We start from the raw sequence: 16,982 nt of genomic DNA, 5'->3' as shown, positions 1-16,982 counted from the left end.
ATTTAGAAATATTTTTACTTTGTAATGGGGTTGAATCTTCACATATCACGGTATAGGAATTCATTTTTCTAAAAGTACCTTTATTGATTTGCTTGATATTTTTTGATCATTACAAAGGCAATGTAGTGCAGTGATTACAAGCGTAGGCTCTAGACTTAGACTAACTGGTCTAAAAACCCAATGCTAGCACTGCTAGCTGTGTATGACCTAAGGAAGTTATTTAACTTTAATTTGTACCTCCGTTTTTTCAACTTTAAAATGCAGATAATATTTCCTATTTCATTAGAGTAATGACACCAAGCGCTTAGGCTCAGCGCACTGATGTTTGGCACTTACGTCTTGTGACTTTCTCAGTGATTCAGTAGTTTAGGGAATGATCCAGAGTCCCTGGGCGGTGCGAACAGTTAATGTGCTAGGCTGCTAACTGAAAATTGCTTCAGAAGAAAGGCCTGGCAATTTGCTTCCAAAATATCAGTGATTGAAAACCCTATGATGTACAACCCTACTCTGACACAGATGGAGTTGCCATGAGTTGGAATTGACTAGACCGCAATGTACAATATTTTTGTTTTTTTTAGTTGATGACCTATTCTGGATATAGTGGGATATGGTAGATTTTTGTGTTGGCAAGTTGAAGGCAAAATGTTTGGCTATTCCACCACCTGAAAGAAGACCCTAAAATACAGGATAGTATATAAAAATTTTAGTGGCCATCAAAACCTGTTGTTTTTATTGAAGGTTAGTTGGTTTTTAGGAGAAGGCATCCTGGGGTTTGAGTTCAGCAAAGTCATCAGGAAGGGTTTCTGTTCTATTGTTGAAAGCTTTTTTGAAGCAAATGTATTATGAGGAAAGGAAAGGTCCTTTCCTAAGTTTTATTGCAATCTTTTCAAAGTAAGAAAATAAACATGCTATGTTCATGTTGGAAACCCTGGTACCATAGTGGTTAAGTGCTACGGCTGCTAACAAAAATGTCAGCAGTTCGAATCCACCAGGCACTCCTTGGAAACTCTATGGAGTAGTTCTACTCTGTCCTATAGGGTTGCTATGAGTTGGAATAGACTCGACAGCAATGGGTTTTTTTACGGTGTTCATGTTGCTGGTATAAGTTGTGCCCTATAAAATGTTAACTTCTCTTTCAAATGAAATATTGACTTAGTATTTCAGTAGACATCTCTCTAACATTTACTTGTAATCCAGAGGGGAAAAAAACTAGGTTTGATCTTTTTCTCAATATGAATAACTAATAAATTGTGGGGAACACACTCCATGTTCAAAATGTAGCTCTAATATAAAGAAATGCAGATAAATTTGTTTTGTTCAATAAATCCTAAATAATCTCCTTTTACAAAACAGCCTTTTGGTGATTAATTAGGTAGACTATATTTAATTAGGTAGAATATATAATTAATTGTGCTAAGAAATGTCCAATGTATTTCTAACTTCTCTATTGACTTGCACACCCATGTAGCCAGGGAACAGGTCTTTCCTTCTTGCTTCGTTAAGATCCTTTCTTTCCATCTTTACACAAATTCGTACTAAACTGGAGCTGTTGAAATAGTCTTCTGAATCGTTTTATTTCGAACACATTACATATTGCCACACAGACATATACGCATACAGACAAAACAGTTGCGCCTGAGCAGAGTCCAACTCATGACGACTACATGTGTTTCAGAGCAGAACTCCACTCCATAAGGTTTTCAATGGCTGCGGTCATTTGGAAGTAGATCACGTGGTCTTTCTTCTGAGACACCTCTGGGTGGATTTGAACAGCAAATCGTTCTGTTAGTAGCCAAGTGCTTAGCTATGAACCCAGGGAATCCTATACTGCCACCAGATTAATCTTATTTAAATAACTCTGGGCAGTTAAAGCGCTCAGCTGTTAACCAAAAGGTTAGCAGTTCAAACCCACCAGCTGCTCTATGGGAGAAAGATGTGGCAGTCTGCTTCTGTAAAGATATACAGCCTCAGAGACCCTGTGGTGCAGTTCTATGCTAAGACTTGGAATCGACTCAATGGCAGTGTTTTGTTTTGTTTTAAAATATATTCTTTACCCATATCCCAAGTAAATTTTACTCATTTCTCCATAGGAAAGAGTCTAAAAATCTAATGTCCTTTGCTCCCTGGCTAAAACTATCTCAATATTATTCTCCTACGTGTATCTTCTTTCAAGGCTTAAGTCAAACCTTGCTTCTTCTTCCAGCTTTTCTTCATCTTTTTAGATTTTAATTGGCCAATCCTCTAAACCCTTGAGGTAATATCGGTTGTCTCTATTATTAATTTGATGTTTAGCATTTATATTCTTTAGTTGTTGTTGTTAATTGCCTTGCAGTCAATTTCCACTCATGGTGACCTTATGTGTACAGAGTAGAGCAGCCCCACAGACATTTTAAGACCGTGATCTTTCTAAACCAGACTGCCAGGCCTGTCTTCCGAGATGCCTCTGGGTGGTTTTCAGCTGTCAAAAATTCAGTTAGTAGTCCAGCACTTAACCGTTTGTACCACCCAGGGAGGTCTTTCTTTAGTTGGGAGAACAACAACAACAACAAAAAACCAAACCCATTGTCGTCGAGTCAATTCCGACTAATAGCAACCCTGTTTTTTTTTTTTTTTTTTTTTAGGACAGAGTAGAACTGCCTTATAGAGTTTCCAAGGAGTGCCTGGTGGATTTGAACTGCTGACCTTTTGGTCAGCGGCCCTAGCACTTAACCACTATGCCAAGGGGGGTGTATATATCATCTCTTTTCAACTAGGTATTTTAATTTTTTAAATCTCTGTCAACTAACCCAGTACCTAATAAAAGTTCAAATCCTGATCACAATGATTTAAAATCCCCTGTTATACAACGTTCAGATGTGTTTTAAGATATTGGGATGATATAAATTCTAATGAAAAATACTCATGATGAGAATTTAAAGTAAAATAATTTTAGAACTATTATTATTTGATAAATGGAAAACTTCCATGGAGTTTAATTAAAACTCCTTCAGATCAAAGAAGTACAAGCATATAGATGAAAAAACACCCAGGAATTCCACCTCAGGCTGCCCTTACTTGAATACCTTGCCTTTGCAAGAACTTCATGACTTGGCAGGCTTCACAGGTTGTCACGGTGTATGTTCTCTGTGGAGCCAAGGACAGCATTTAGTGCTACCTAGACCAAGAGCTCAAGGCACTCAGATTTCTACTGTTTTCCACCGAAATATCCGTAAGAGGTTTTAAATACTGGATCAGCTTCCCTTTAGGGTTGATATGGCAGGGACTTGAAATAAGAGACAGAGATTCAAATCCCAATTCTGCCATTGCTGAACTATATGACCTTGGGGAAAGTTGCTTAACTTCCTTATGCTTCCATCTATAAAAGAATGGTAATGAAAAAAACACCTAGGGTGATTATGGAAATTAAATGGAGTAAAATGCAAAAGGCCTGACACAGGGTTGATATCCACTGGGTGTGATTTCCTGTAGGTTCCCTGTATCTGCCAGTGGTAGGTGTCATTTGTTGGGTACTTACTCTGTACCAGGCACTGTTCTAAACACTTTATATCATGGGCATTAACACATTTAATCCTTGAACATTCTTATGCAATATTTATTATTGTTATCACTCTGGTTCACATATAAGAAATTGAGCTACAGACAAGTAAAAGAACGCAGCTACTAAGTAGCAGAGCTGCTATTCAAACATACCCTTTTAACCACTTGACGACATAACCTCTCCCACTATCTGATTATTTCCATGGACAACATCCTATGGGAAATTTGAAAAGCAATCTCATTTTAATACACTACTAGCCTAGTTAAAACATAGTTGTGAGAAACACACAATGTATTCCATAGTCAAGTATATATCATTTAAATTTAATCCATTCTTTGAATTAGCTACACCTTTGCTCCTTTTCAATTGTGGGCATTCCAGCCTGGCTGTTACTGTTTTGGACAAGAATATACTTTTTAATCTTTGTTCCAGAACCTATGCAAATCTTACGTCTTCTTTGTTTTGCTGCCTATGAATAATTAGACAAAAAAGTTTTCAACAAATTCCAATAACCTAAACAAAAAAACAATTTTTGAAAATCCACAAGTAGATATCTAGGAAAACTTTTTATGTTTTTTTTTATTGTGCTTTAAGCGAAAGTTTGCAAATCAAGTCAGTCTCTCATACAAAAATTTATATACGGTTTGCTATATGTATGTATTTTTTTTTGCTATATACTCTCCCACCCTAATGAGACAGCATACTCCTTCCCTTCACTCTCTATTTTTGTGTCCATTCGGCCAGCTTCTTACGCCTTCTGCCCTCCCATCTCCCCTCCAGAAAGGGGCTGCCCACATAGCCTCATGTGTCTACTTGATCCAAGAAGCTCACTCTTCACCAGTATCATTTTCTATCCCATTGTCCAGTCCAATCCCTGTGTGAAGAGTTGGCTTTGGGAATGGTCCTCGTCTTGGGCTAACAGAAGGTCTGGGGACCATGACCACTGGGGTGCTTCTAGTCTCATTCAGGCCATTAAGTCTGGTCTTTTTACAAGAACTTGGGGTCTGCATCCCACTGCTCTCCTGCTCCCTCAGGGGGATATCTAGGAAAACTTTTTATCAAGTTAAGAGATGTTATCTACTGTTCTAGGGGTGGGTGACTATCAAAACATTTCACCCATTTTCAAAGTTCCTCTTGTTAAAACCTAAGGCCTTATTTGGCTGTCACTTAAAGCACAGTGTTTTTAAGACAAGTTCCTGGCACCTAATTTTAAAAAGATTTGGTGAAAAAGGAAAGCTGCAGAGTGCACCTGTTGGAAGTGTTTCCCCTGGCCCTCTGCATCACTATAAAGAAAATTGCCAGTCTATTCAAACCTCACCCACTTTTGGTGAGCTTCAGCATTTTCAATTTCCATTTCCTAAGGCAATAATTTTCAAGCAGGGTTTTGAAATACTGCATGGTTTTTCAAATTTTTTTAAGGGGATGGCAAAGAATTCCCAAAGCAAAATTAACTTTTATTTTGACAAAGCAGCATGTATGTAATACATCATTTGGGGATTTGGGAGGGTAATTGTAGATGCTAAGATATTGAGCCAATAATGACAGGATGTGGGGACCTACAAAGAGCCTGTCAATTGGCTTCTACAATGTACTACAATGTGCCGGAGCAATGGGAGATTTCCAGAATGTTTTTGCTCGACTTTAGTCCATGTTTGACCACATCCCTCCATTAATTTTTAATTAATAGGAAATTGTCGTATCTCCTATTTTAACTTAGTTGTGATCAAAAAAGCACTCAGTCTCTCTGAACATCCACATGATATACCATTGATGAGAAAACCAGCTTGTAAATATTTCGCTCTTTTTAAGTGCCTTATCCAAGGCCACCAAAGGCAAGAACTAGAACCTAGAATCTCCTCAACACAAGGAACTTCCCAATACACAGCCCAGATCATTCTTAGTAATGTGGATTCCTTTATCAGGTCATGGAGAGTCACCTTTCTCTACCTAAAGCCATCCATTTAAATATCTCCAGCCTTAGAACTCTTACGTGGGTACTTGGGCTACACTTTGTCATGTCAATGGTTTTGTAGTTTTCATCTACCTTACTAGACTGTGAGATCCCTGAGGACAGGGATGACATCAAGTTAACCTTTAAATACTCTAGAGCACTCAGTATGGTAACTCCCACAAAATAAAGGCCTATGAATGTCTATTGAATGGAACTGAATCTTTAGATAATGGGAACATTTTCCTAAATTTTATTTTGCCATGCCAGTAGCAATCTGTTTATCACATCCTCGTTTTTCTTGCTTTATCCTATTAGCCGAAATTTTTATTTCTTAGACCCTGAACAGGTTTAAGATCTACCGGCTGCTGTACGTTTTTCCTGCCCAGAGCTTGTTCACTGTTTCCTTATTGCATTGGCTCATTCTAGTCTCTCAACCTGGAATTCCCTTCCTTCTGTTTGAATCTCTCCGTGTTCAGCTTCACTCCACCTCGGAGCTCCCTCATCACTTATGCATGCTATGTTGTTGTTGAGAGTTGCCCTGGAGTCAGCTCTGATTCACGGTGACCTCAGAGAGCAGAACGAAATGTTACCCAGTTGAGCACCATCTTCATGATCTTTGCTACGTTTAAGCCCATTGTGGCTATTGCGTCAATCTGTCTCATTCAGGTATATTTTTCTGCACCTGAGTATATCATTTTCCAGGTGTTCTGCTATCGTTTTTCTGAGCATTGTCTAATCCTTTCTATTAAATGATGAGCTCCTCTAGGACAGGCATTGTGCACCTGTTTTGTACAACTCCTAATGCAGTTATTAGTGTGTGTGTGTATATATATACATAAATACACATACACACCTATATATACTTATATAGAGAGAGAGGCTCTTAATTGGTTAAGGGGCCTTGCCGCCAATGACACACTGATGAAACATTTGTACTGGTATAATTTCTCTAGGGATGATAATCACACCCTGGTTTTTAAAATCTGGGTATTTATATAAATATTTTCTGATTACGTTATGGTACTCGTATCACACCAAAAGGAAAGATGGACAAAATTGTTGGAGCTCTGCTTCTGTGAACAGAACCTCTGAGTATCCTATTCATTTTCATTCTAAAAGCAAGGAATTGAAACTTATGGTGGAACAACGAGAGAGGGAGATAAACTAAAAAAAAAAAAAAACACTTTGGCGAAGAGTCGATTTCGACTCATAGCGACCCTAGAGCACGGAGCAGAACTGCTCCATACAGCAGCCAACTTCTTACCCACTGTGCCAAGGGAAGGAGATAAGAGAAACTTAAAATTGACCAAATAATCATCATAGAAACAATAAAAAAATTAATTGAATCAGACTATTCCCATCTCCATTTTATCTGGATGCATTTTCTACTTCTTTCTTAAGTTATTGGATTTTTTAAAAAAAGAAATGTTTTTTTGAGCCTGAGATATGTAATTTGCTTTTAATCCGGAATTGTCATAGCATTACTAGGCTGCTCAGGACACCCTATTCAAGTGTTTGTGTTTTCTTCCACTGGTTTTTTCATGTCTACACTTCCAGCGTCCATGTAATAAGACTTCAACCGGCCTTATTGCTTACTTGGATGGTTGTATCACTTTTCTTTTTTTTTTCCAGTAGCAAAGTAAATAGGCAAGAAATAATTTCTTTCTTCTTCTTTTTTTTTTTAATCACCTCTGAATAAGCTTGTTGAAACTATAAAAACATAGATCAAAATGAAAATCTTACCATAGAAGACAATAAAGGAAATAACTAGGAAAACCTAGATTTATTATATGTGTTTCTAGTCAAACACATAAAATTACATGTAACATAAGCAATACTTCAAACTTCAAAATAATTTTTTAATGACTTTTATGAAAACAGCCTGTTCCTCTGGAAGGTCATTAGATAGATGGCATTGGTGGGTTTCACTAGTGCTCTGTGCCTTGAAAGGGCCAGAATTAGCAAAGTTGTGGAATATAACAGCAACCTATAAGGTATTCAGTACACAGGATTTGGAAACCTTTTGTTTGGTTTCTAAATGGACAGAGAGAGAGAGTCCACTTTATTTTATTTTATTTGAGATTTGTCTTTAAGGTGCATCAGACTGAGTTCAGCAAGCAGGGAAATATTTCACCTTACCTAGCTAGGGCTTGTTTATTCTTCCCTTGTAAAAGCAAAGGACTACCAATTTTCTTTTATGAATATGGACTGTAGGGAGATAAATAGCCCCTGCCAGAGAGGAAGGTCAAGTTCAAAGTTTTTCTTTCCTTTGGATTCAGGAATAAGCAAATGGAAAGACTAGCCAAACAGCCGTGCTGCAGGCATCTGATGGGTGAGCCCTCCCCCCAGGACTTTTTATGTACATAAGCAGAAGTCACTGGAGCAGCTGCGGCGCATTAGTTCCAATAGTTTAACAGGCTGCTTCGTAGCGCTGACAAAAGCTGTGCTAGCGCAGTGGCTTCCCTCCATGTTCCTTTGCCATGCAAGCTTCTCAGTGATCTTTGGCAAGGGGATCCGGAGCGGAGGGGTGCCATTTAATAGGCTTTCGCTGGAGAGTGCTCTTGCCTCCTCTACACCCAGCACCACCACCAAGGGGAGACTGAGGCAGACGACTGAATCAACTAACAGCAGCTGGAGCCGACTTGCTTCCCTGGACATTTCGCTGTACTCTGAGCAAGGTAATCGCTGGAAAGAAGCCAGGGAACCACGTTGCCCTGGATCGTTGCCAACCGTCCAAAGTTGACCGGGATCATGGCTCAGCAGACTACAAACCCAGACACCTTAGCAGTACCTGAAGCGGATAATCCACATTGTCCAAACCCGTGGCTGAACGAGGATCTTGTGAAAACCTTGCGGGAAAACCTGTTGCAGCATGAGAAGTCCAAGACGGCAACGAAATCGGTTTCACCCAAGCTCTCTCCGGTGATTTCTCCGAGAAATTCCCCCAGGCTTCTGCGCAGGATGCTTCTCAGTAGCAACATCCCCAAACAGCGGCGGTTCACCGTGGCACATACGTGGTAAGCAGAGATCACACGGAAATGGTGGCGATTACCTCCGCGGTGATTTTTGTTCCCTTCTCTCAGTGCTTTCTTCATCTTTGACGGGGGGAGGGGAGGAAAAACATCGCCATTCCTCACCTGTGATTTATCGGAAGTAATCGACCTTAACAATAAATCCCACATATGTCCAAGTCAGGCAGGAATTCTTGATATCTGAATAGGAGTGGTTGAGCTGGGTGGTTCTCCAAGTTTAATTTCTATTGCAAGTTCCTACAAGAAAATTGGATTCCAGATGTCAAATAAGAATGCAGTTTTACTCCCATACCTATGTGGCCCATTTCTTTGTTTTCTTAAACTAATTTCCCTGCCAAGTCCTCCAACACCCTTGGAAATAAAGGACCAGAAAGGAAGGAAAGGAAATCATAGTTTGCTGTCTTTTCTCCATGGTCCCCCATTGAACAGTCAGAGATGTGCATGTGTGTGCATGTGTGTGTGTAATGGTTTGTCCATGGAAAGCCCCTCGTCACTGCTAAGATTTTAATTTATTTATAATCTCAAACATCACTTTCCAAAGGAAAAAAGAAAGGGATTGGGCATTCTGGGCAGAGAGTTGCAAGCTGATACTTTGTAACAGTGTTATTTTCTTTGAATTTGGATAGTTTGAATATATAGGCAATATTTTTATCTTTATGAATATTCTTATCTTGTATATAATGAGTGAACGAACTTATTTTCTGCATATTCTTCCACGTAGGGGATCCTTGATACTGTCCTGCTTTTATAAAAAGAAATATTAAAATTGTTATGATGAGCTTATTATGGCGTTTCTGCCTAAGAAGAAGCATTTCTGGGTGTGATCAGTGTGAAAGGGGCTTGTAACAGACACTGCTGGTAACTGTATGTAGTACTAGGTTCTGTGGACTACCTCCATATTGTGGTAAAACGAGTATAAATTGTGATAAAGAAAACATGGCAACTTCTGAGCATAACAAAGACAATAATCAGCTCGCCAGCTGAGAAACTGACTGACTGGTTTTTATACAGTTATTCCATAGCAAACCAAAGAGTATACTGGGAGTGTATAAAACAGAAGATTTCGAGGAAGGAAGCAGCAAGAAGTAGAGAGACTCAAAATCTACACTAGTGATCAGGCCATACCAAGGAGTGCATTAATATCATAACAAAAGTAGATAACAAGGGACATGAAAGACATGTCATACCCAAAGAAATGCTCAATATTCCAAGTCTACTTTTCAATAGCTTTAGCTCTCTGATAGGGACCCAAACCCAAACCCACTGCCACCGAGTAGATTCGGAATCACAGTGACCCTGTAGGACAGAGTCAACTGCCCCATGGGGTTTCCAAGGCTGTAAATCTTTTGCGAAAGCAGACTGCCACACCTTTCTCCCACAGAGTTGCTGGTGGTTCCAACCACCAACCTTTCGCTTAGCAGCCGAGCGCTGTAGCCACTACCCCACCAGGACTCCTCTGATGGGTTCAGTGTTCTTGTTTTCCCCAAGATCATAACAATTAGGTAGCATTTCTGAGTTTAGCTAGATATGCTCATTAGAGGGGTAAAACAAACATTGAATGTTTCAATCTTCAAGTACAGGAAAATGATGGATGACTTCTGTTTTGAGGAGGCTATTGTTGAAAAATGTGTCAGAGGGAAGCCCAGAATGAAAGAAAAGCATGGATAAACATTGGGGGATGTTTTGAGAGAGAGGGATGGCTCAAGACAGCATCAGGTGCTGTCTTGAGAAAAATGATGGATGACTTCAGTTTTGAGGAGGCTATTGTTGAAAAATGTGTCAGAGGGAAGCCCGGAATGAAAGAAAAGCATGGGTAAACATTGGGGGATGTTTTGAGGGAGAGGGATGGCTCAAGACAGCATCAGGTGCCGGAGCAGGAAATCTGTCTTAAGGCCTTATAGAGCCAGGACTAGGACTGTGGTATCCAGTGTCCCTTCTGGTTGAGTAGCTTTAATAATATAGTTCCTAAAGTGTCCCCATTATTGAATGGGCAGACCTTCAGCTCAGCAGCTTGGTTTCTGTCTGAGTGGAGCGACCTAGAGTTCAGCCGAAGGTTATCTGAATTATTTGGATACACTGAGATGTAAGGGAGGCAGGAAATCTCATGAAAACAGACTTTCTTCTGAAATTTCTGGCACTTCCTTTCCTGATGCTGTTTGGAAAAAGTCCACAAGCACTATTTCTGCCGATATTTCATTTTGGTTTATCTGGTCTCAGCCAGATCAGGGAGGCATAAAGAGAGCAGTGGAAATGAAAAATAAAAATCATATTGATTCTCAGTAACTCAGGAGAAAACAGTTTCCCTTGTTGACTCAAACCATCCAGCAAGGGAGTTGGAAAGAATAGCTCACATTTTCCACATTGGCTCGATGAGCCCCAAGACTTTCCTAATATCGACACGCATCTTTTGACAGATATCATCCCATGTGTGCTTTCGTGATTTGTATTAAACAATATGCCAGGCTTTCCAATCTGATTTTGAATTGTTCTAATGTGTATATGTTTGTTATCTAAAATGTTAGTACTCCTGTCACACTTAAATCCTCTGCTTTGGCTAAATTATCAGCCATTTAAATATATATTTCATGTAGCCTTCCCTTTTTTTTCTTCCCTTAAAATGTTGGTTCATGCTACTGACTGTACCTGGTATTCCTTTTCATTCCATATGCATATGTTTAATACCTAGTGAGTCCAAAGTATTTAGTTTGTAACTACTGATTATAAAGCTGAGCAAGAGTCATTCCTGGGCTTCATATAATTTATACACAAGTAGAAAAAATAAATTGCATTGGAGGCCATCTGTTTTAACTTGTTGCTGTACAAAATACTCTCCAAATTTCAGGGAATTAATACAGTGGATGTTTATTTTTTTATTACCACTCCTTATTGGCAGGCAGCCTGCCTTGGACTGATTCAGGGACCCGGGATCCTACCATCTTATGGCTCTGCTATTTGTACCATATGATTTCCAAGGATGAATCAGGGTGAAAGAGCACAGAGGATGGCGTGTGTAGATTTTTATGAGGCAGGCCTGAAAATGCACACATCACTTGTATTCCATTGGCTAGGACGCAGACCTATGGCCACACCCAGCTTACAAAGGAGGCTGGGAAACACAGTTCTGTTCCCAGAAATAAGGGGAAAGAGGTGTAGTGAACAGCTACTCCATCTTGGTCACAGTAATTTAATGGCTACCTGATCCCCGCTCTGTATCATAGCTGAATTCTCAGAGTAACATCTATGATGACCAGTTCTTTAACCTCCCTGTGCGTCCCTTGGATGAGGATCATATAGAAGTAATTCTGTTTTTTGACAGGTCCTTGCATTTTTTTTTTTTTGTCTATATGCAATTTAAATCTTCCCTGTAACTGGCATCCATGGGTCGAGAATCTGCTTTGGACACCCTATAACTTGATCCCGTGCTCTCATAATACAGACAGACCTTAAGACAAGAGGCTGGGAGTAACTCACCAAGAGCTAGGGCCCTTTTCTATTCATCTTGGTAGCCCATTTTTAGCATGGTAGCCGGTATGTGGTAGATGCTTACTAAATGTTGACTAAGTGATTTAGTTAATCTACATTTTCAGTTATTATGCTTTTAAAAAATCCTTCCTTTTATTAACTAAACAGCCTCAGTTATTTCACCTTTATATGCTACAGTTGCCAGGTTGATCCTGGTTGTTCTTATTTAGACCTCATTTGTGTTGTCATGGTCCACTTAAAGAGTAGCATACTGAATTGACACAATAGTCCAGGTTGCTGTCTGACTCCTACAGAGAGTATCTAAGCAGTCAGAAGCCAGACTGCAAAAATACTGACTTCTCATTTACTAGTTGTGTGAATTTGGACAAGTTACTTAACTATTATGTGCCTCAGTTTCCCTATTACCCAATATTCTTGGGAATTATGAAAGTATTTCTGTTATAGTTTTATTAAGTAAAATTATGCTTAAAGTGTGTTTCATAGTGTCAGACACTTAGAGTATCATTATAAACTAATATTTCCCTTAATCACTATATGTAATACACACACCACAAACACTCTCATAGCTTTGGTCTGCACAAACCTACAGGATCATATTTAAATTTCTACCTCAGGACCCTGTCAACTATTAGTGGATGGATTGGAATGATTAGAATATATGCAAAGAGACCAATTTATTCCAAGACTTCAAAGGAATTGACAAGTGTATGTCAATTTCATGACTACAGCAAAGGAGATGGCAGAACAGAGAGATATTGCTAAGGCAGACTCACAGGGCTTGATGACTTTTTTCTCTGCCTACTCTAATTCCATACATCTTTTAAGATCACTACTCTTGCTGAGTTTTTCCAGTTCTTCCAACTGGGGGTAATTTGCACTTCTTCAGGTTTCTATAATCCCTCAATTCTTTCAGTAATAATGATGTCACTAGCTGCTCTAATATTTATTAAACACTTGTATTTTGTTCAATACTGTGTGTTGGGATGAGAACCCTCTTGTGTCCAGGGTCTTTACCACTCTGTTTTCCTGCTCTTACTTAATACAGAGCACCTCATAGCCTAGTGATGATATACAGGACTTTTTTCCTTCAGTAAATTATAAGTTCCTTGAAGGTAGGGACCACATCTAATGTATCTGAATATTTCCCAAGATGATAATGTGATAACTTATCTTTAGTATATATCCAATAGGTGTTTGTTGAATTATAAAATTTCATAAACTTAACCCAAGAAAATATCAGGGTAAGTGGTTCACCAAAGAAAAGCAGATCACGTACGTCCCAACCTCAGCTTCACCTTTCATTTTTAAACTGGTCGTTTTGAGTGACTCTCCAAAATCCATCCCACCACAGATAAATAGTCCAATCCAGTCACATCAGTTCTTTTCGTCTTGGAGTGATTGGTTTCGTAATGGGCATTTGATCAATTATAGCCAATGAGAGGGGAAAGGGAAGCTTGCTCTGGGGCCTCTAGGAAAGGCTTTCTTCCTTCTGAAGAGACATTGGAAGAACTATTCCCTCTTCTTCCTTTGTGCATTGCTGTGTCTGGATTGTGTGCCAGGAATCATTGGGCCATTTTGTTCTAAGCTGTAGGATAAAGTCTGCATTGTGTATGGCAGAGCTGAGACTTGGTAAGGACTTATTTTCATGGTAACATTATAATGTTATTGACATTATGGAACAACCTATCCTACCTCTAGAATAGTTTTTTTTTTTTTTTTCGTTTGTTATTTAATTGGATTGTAGCTGAAATCGACTCCACTGCTACATGGTGCAATCTGGTTGGAATGAGTGTGTGGACCTGCCCTCAAAAATGAAAGTCACAGAAGATCTCTAGAGTGCGTGTAATATGAACAGGGTCTTTCCACTTGGTGGAGGAGGTATTTCAGGGGACAATAGTACAGATGTATAAAATAAAAAAATCATGTATTTACCGATATAAAATATGTATGTTAATATATATATTAGAATGTGTTTTCTTTTGGTAAAAAAGACCGACAAGCTATTTCTTTCTCCATTTTCCATGACCTTCTCAAGTCATGACTTAGACATCTGTGTAAAAGTCTATAAAGTACTGGATCACTGCTTTAATTTCCTACACATGGAAAATGGCCTTGGGCTAGCCCAGAACTATGTTGGTGATGTCGTAGTGATGGTTCTCTAGTGACAGCCTTCTGCAGAGGGAGTTTCTTATGCATGACGGCAACACTTGAGTGGATGTCATTTATAGGACTTTCCTCTGGAATAAATTATGTTAAGTCTGAATGTTGTAGGCAATTCCATTTGTAATTCCAAATGTAAACTACGTAAAGTCATTGTCCTTTGTAGGTGGTGGAATAACAAGAGTGTATACAGTGTCTTCATTACAATGTAGACTCTGATTTTATCTGAGTGGGAGATTCCCTCTGAAGTCAGCAGGAACTTCAACGTCAGCGGAATCTCTGGTCTTTATTATTTGGTCATGCTTAGATCACAAAATCTCTGATCATTTATCACATATTATTTTTTAAAGACATTCAATACTCATTGTAATTATTTTAAAATTATAACATTTATATTATGTGATATAAATATCATTATTTGCATCAGTTATTTACTTATTTGTTTTTTAAAAGAATATACTAAAGGCATTACCCATCCTATTCTTCTCGTGCCTTCTCAGAGATATCCAGGGCCCTGAAGTGGGTGTGTTCTTTTCATGTCTTTATCCTTTAAGTGTATATATATATATGTGCTCTGTGTTGTGTGCCATTTCATAAATATGCATATGTATATACATTGTGTGTGTATCCTTGTGCAATATGCTATTTTCCACTTCATATTATGGCAATTTAGCTGTATTGACCTATAGACATGGTTCCTTCATTTAAACTACTGCACAGTATGTATTTATTTGGCTCTAAAAAGCCAAATGTTTATCTGTTCTTAGAATATCGTTACTATTGTCACCTCTATTATACTTCAGTCTAAGTGAGTGTATACTCACAGTGAAAAACATTGAGTCATCTTACTAGAATGGAGATGAAGATGCAATTTCCTGAATCTAAGAGTAAATTTAGGTCATATATTAACAAATTTTCTAGCTACTTTAGGGACATTAATCATTAAAAATTAATATTTTTTAGTAACGTTCACTAAGATCCATTATGTACGCATTTCTTCAAAGTGTTCTTTAAATTCAACTATGATAAAAAGCCAAATATAATTTTCCAATAGAAATAATACTATGACGGTGATTATACTCCTTATGAAGGACTAACCCATTGCCATTGAGTCAATTCCAACTCATAGGGACCTATAGCACAGAGAAGAACTGCCAAGTGGGGTTTTCAAGGCTATAATATTTATGGACACAGACTGCCACACCTTTCCCCTGCAGAACAGCTGGTGGGTTTAAAGTGCAACCTTTCAGTTAGCAGTAGAGTGCTAAACCACTACATCACCAGGGCTCCTTCCTGATTAAGGACTAGATGAGAAAAGTTCCAGAGATACCAGACATTTTCGATTTGCGCTGCACTCTAGACACTGAATAGAGGAAACTGTTCTAGAACATACATGGGCGAAATTAGGCAATAGGATTTCTTTGGGTAACATAATGTCCAGGTGATAATGAAATGTCTTATCTTTAAATTCCTGTGTATGTATGCGTGTTTTTAATTACAGCATATTAGTAACACCCTTAAACAAGAAAACAATTTCCTTAAGCAGGTTTTTAAAAGGCCCCTTTCAGGGTATTTTTAGTAAATCTTAAAGAAGCTGAGCTAGCTATGTGTTTAGGGCTATATTTTTTGATTATTATAAATTTCTCTTCAGCAAGCCTTGGCTTTAGCTGTAAAGTTGTCCATGTTTTAAAAGTAAATATTTGCTTTCTTGAGTCATCATTTCTTCAGCAACCTTAGTTGCTTGTATTGTTGTGTGAGAGTAAAATAAATAGACTATAAATTTTCTTCAGGTCACAAAAGGAGGAAGAAACCTTTTGTTACCCATAAAGGAGAAATCCAGCTATTTGGAGCATTTGTAGGTTAAATAAAATAAACACACACACACATAACCAGTAAAGTAGGTTTTCAAAACCATCATTCAGTGGTTTTATTGGAAAACTTTTCCCCCCTTGTTCCACCTACTTAGCTTTTAAGGTTTTCTTTTCTGTCTCTTGTGGTGGGAGTCCCCACAAGAGGGCTTTGCTGGTGCCCTGCTGGGAGATAGGAACCCAGAGAAGGGCTGTGGGTAATGTATAATACCAGAGGCAAGGAGGAAGTTTCCCAGGGAGATCATCTGGGGAGCACACCCGGAAGTGATGCTGCATATTTGGGCGGTGCCAGTCTGCCAGGAGGCTTTACTCCCAGTCAGCAGTGTAGTTGGCTGTGTGCCCTCAGTGGGAATCAAGGGAAGTTGCAAGTGGAGGGTGGCTGTAACTACACATTTGAAATGCTTTATTAGACTGGTAAAATCAGAAGACCCCAGGGAGACATTCCTCTTAAGGAACACACAATTAATTTACTTTGTAAGACTTAAGAAATTATAAACATAAAAATGTAACAAATGGCCAATGAGGAAATGTGAAGAAAACATTGACATACTCTGGAAACTCATGTGCACTTCCCATAACCTTTAACATTTATCTTAAAGGGAAAAATACTACGCGTATCCGTACCAGCTGAAGCCGTTGCTGCTAATGGTGAAAATATTTGCAAAACGACAGCCTTTCTTGAAAAGTGGATAGAAATTTTGAGTGAGAAGAAAATAAAAATCAAATCTCAAAGTTTATTAAAATAATTTTTAAATCATGGCTTTAAATTTTTTAAGTTTTTTAAATATAAATTTCTGTATGAATCAAAGCTCCTGTGAGTTTAGACAACTAAGGGAGCTTCATCACTTTTTTTTGTCTTGGACAGGAAGCTACTGAAATTATTCAAGTAGCAGTTTCAGGAAGAAGCTTTATTATTACCGCTGTGACAAAATTATGTTATTGTTTTATTA

General features: G+C 38.5%; 1 protein-coding gene across 11 annotated transcripts in view; it reads left to right on the top strand.

Annotated features, from left to right (window-relative positions):
- The window catches only part of PDE4D (phosphodiesterase 4D), a 1,645,162-nt gene that overhangs the window by 739,182 nt on the left and 888,998 nt on the right, over nt 1-16,982 (top strand). Inside the window, exon 1 of one of the 11 annotated variants that reach the window (XM_049857545.1) lies at nt 7,289-8,506. The exons of the other annotated variants lie outside the window; for them this stretch is intronic. Coding sequence (XP_049713502.1) covers nt 8,241-8,506 — 266 coding nt within the window. The 5' untranslated portion in view covers nt 7,289-8,240. Of the gene's footprint in view, nt 1-7,288; nt 8,507-16,982 lie in introns of those variants that run through there. 11 annotated transcript variants of the gene reach the window in all.

Source organism: Elephas maximus, chromosome 2 (assembly GCF_024166365.1).
Source record: "Elephas maximus indicus isolate mEleMax1 chromosome 2, mEleMax1 primary haplotype, whole genome shotgun sequence".
NCBI lineage: Eukaryota > Metazoa > Chordata > Mammalia > Proboscidea > Elephantidae > Elephas > Elephas maximus.
The sequence above is the reverse complement of the archived record's forward strand: the minus strand, read 5'-3'. Positions and strand labels throughout refer to the sequence as shown.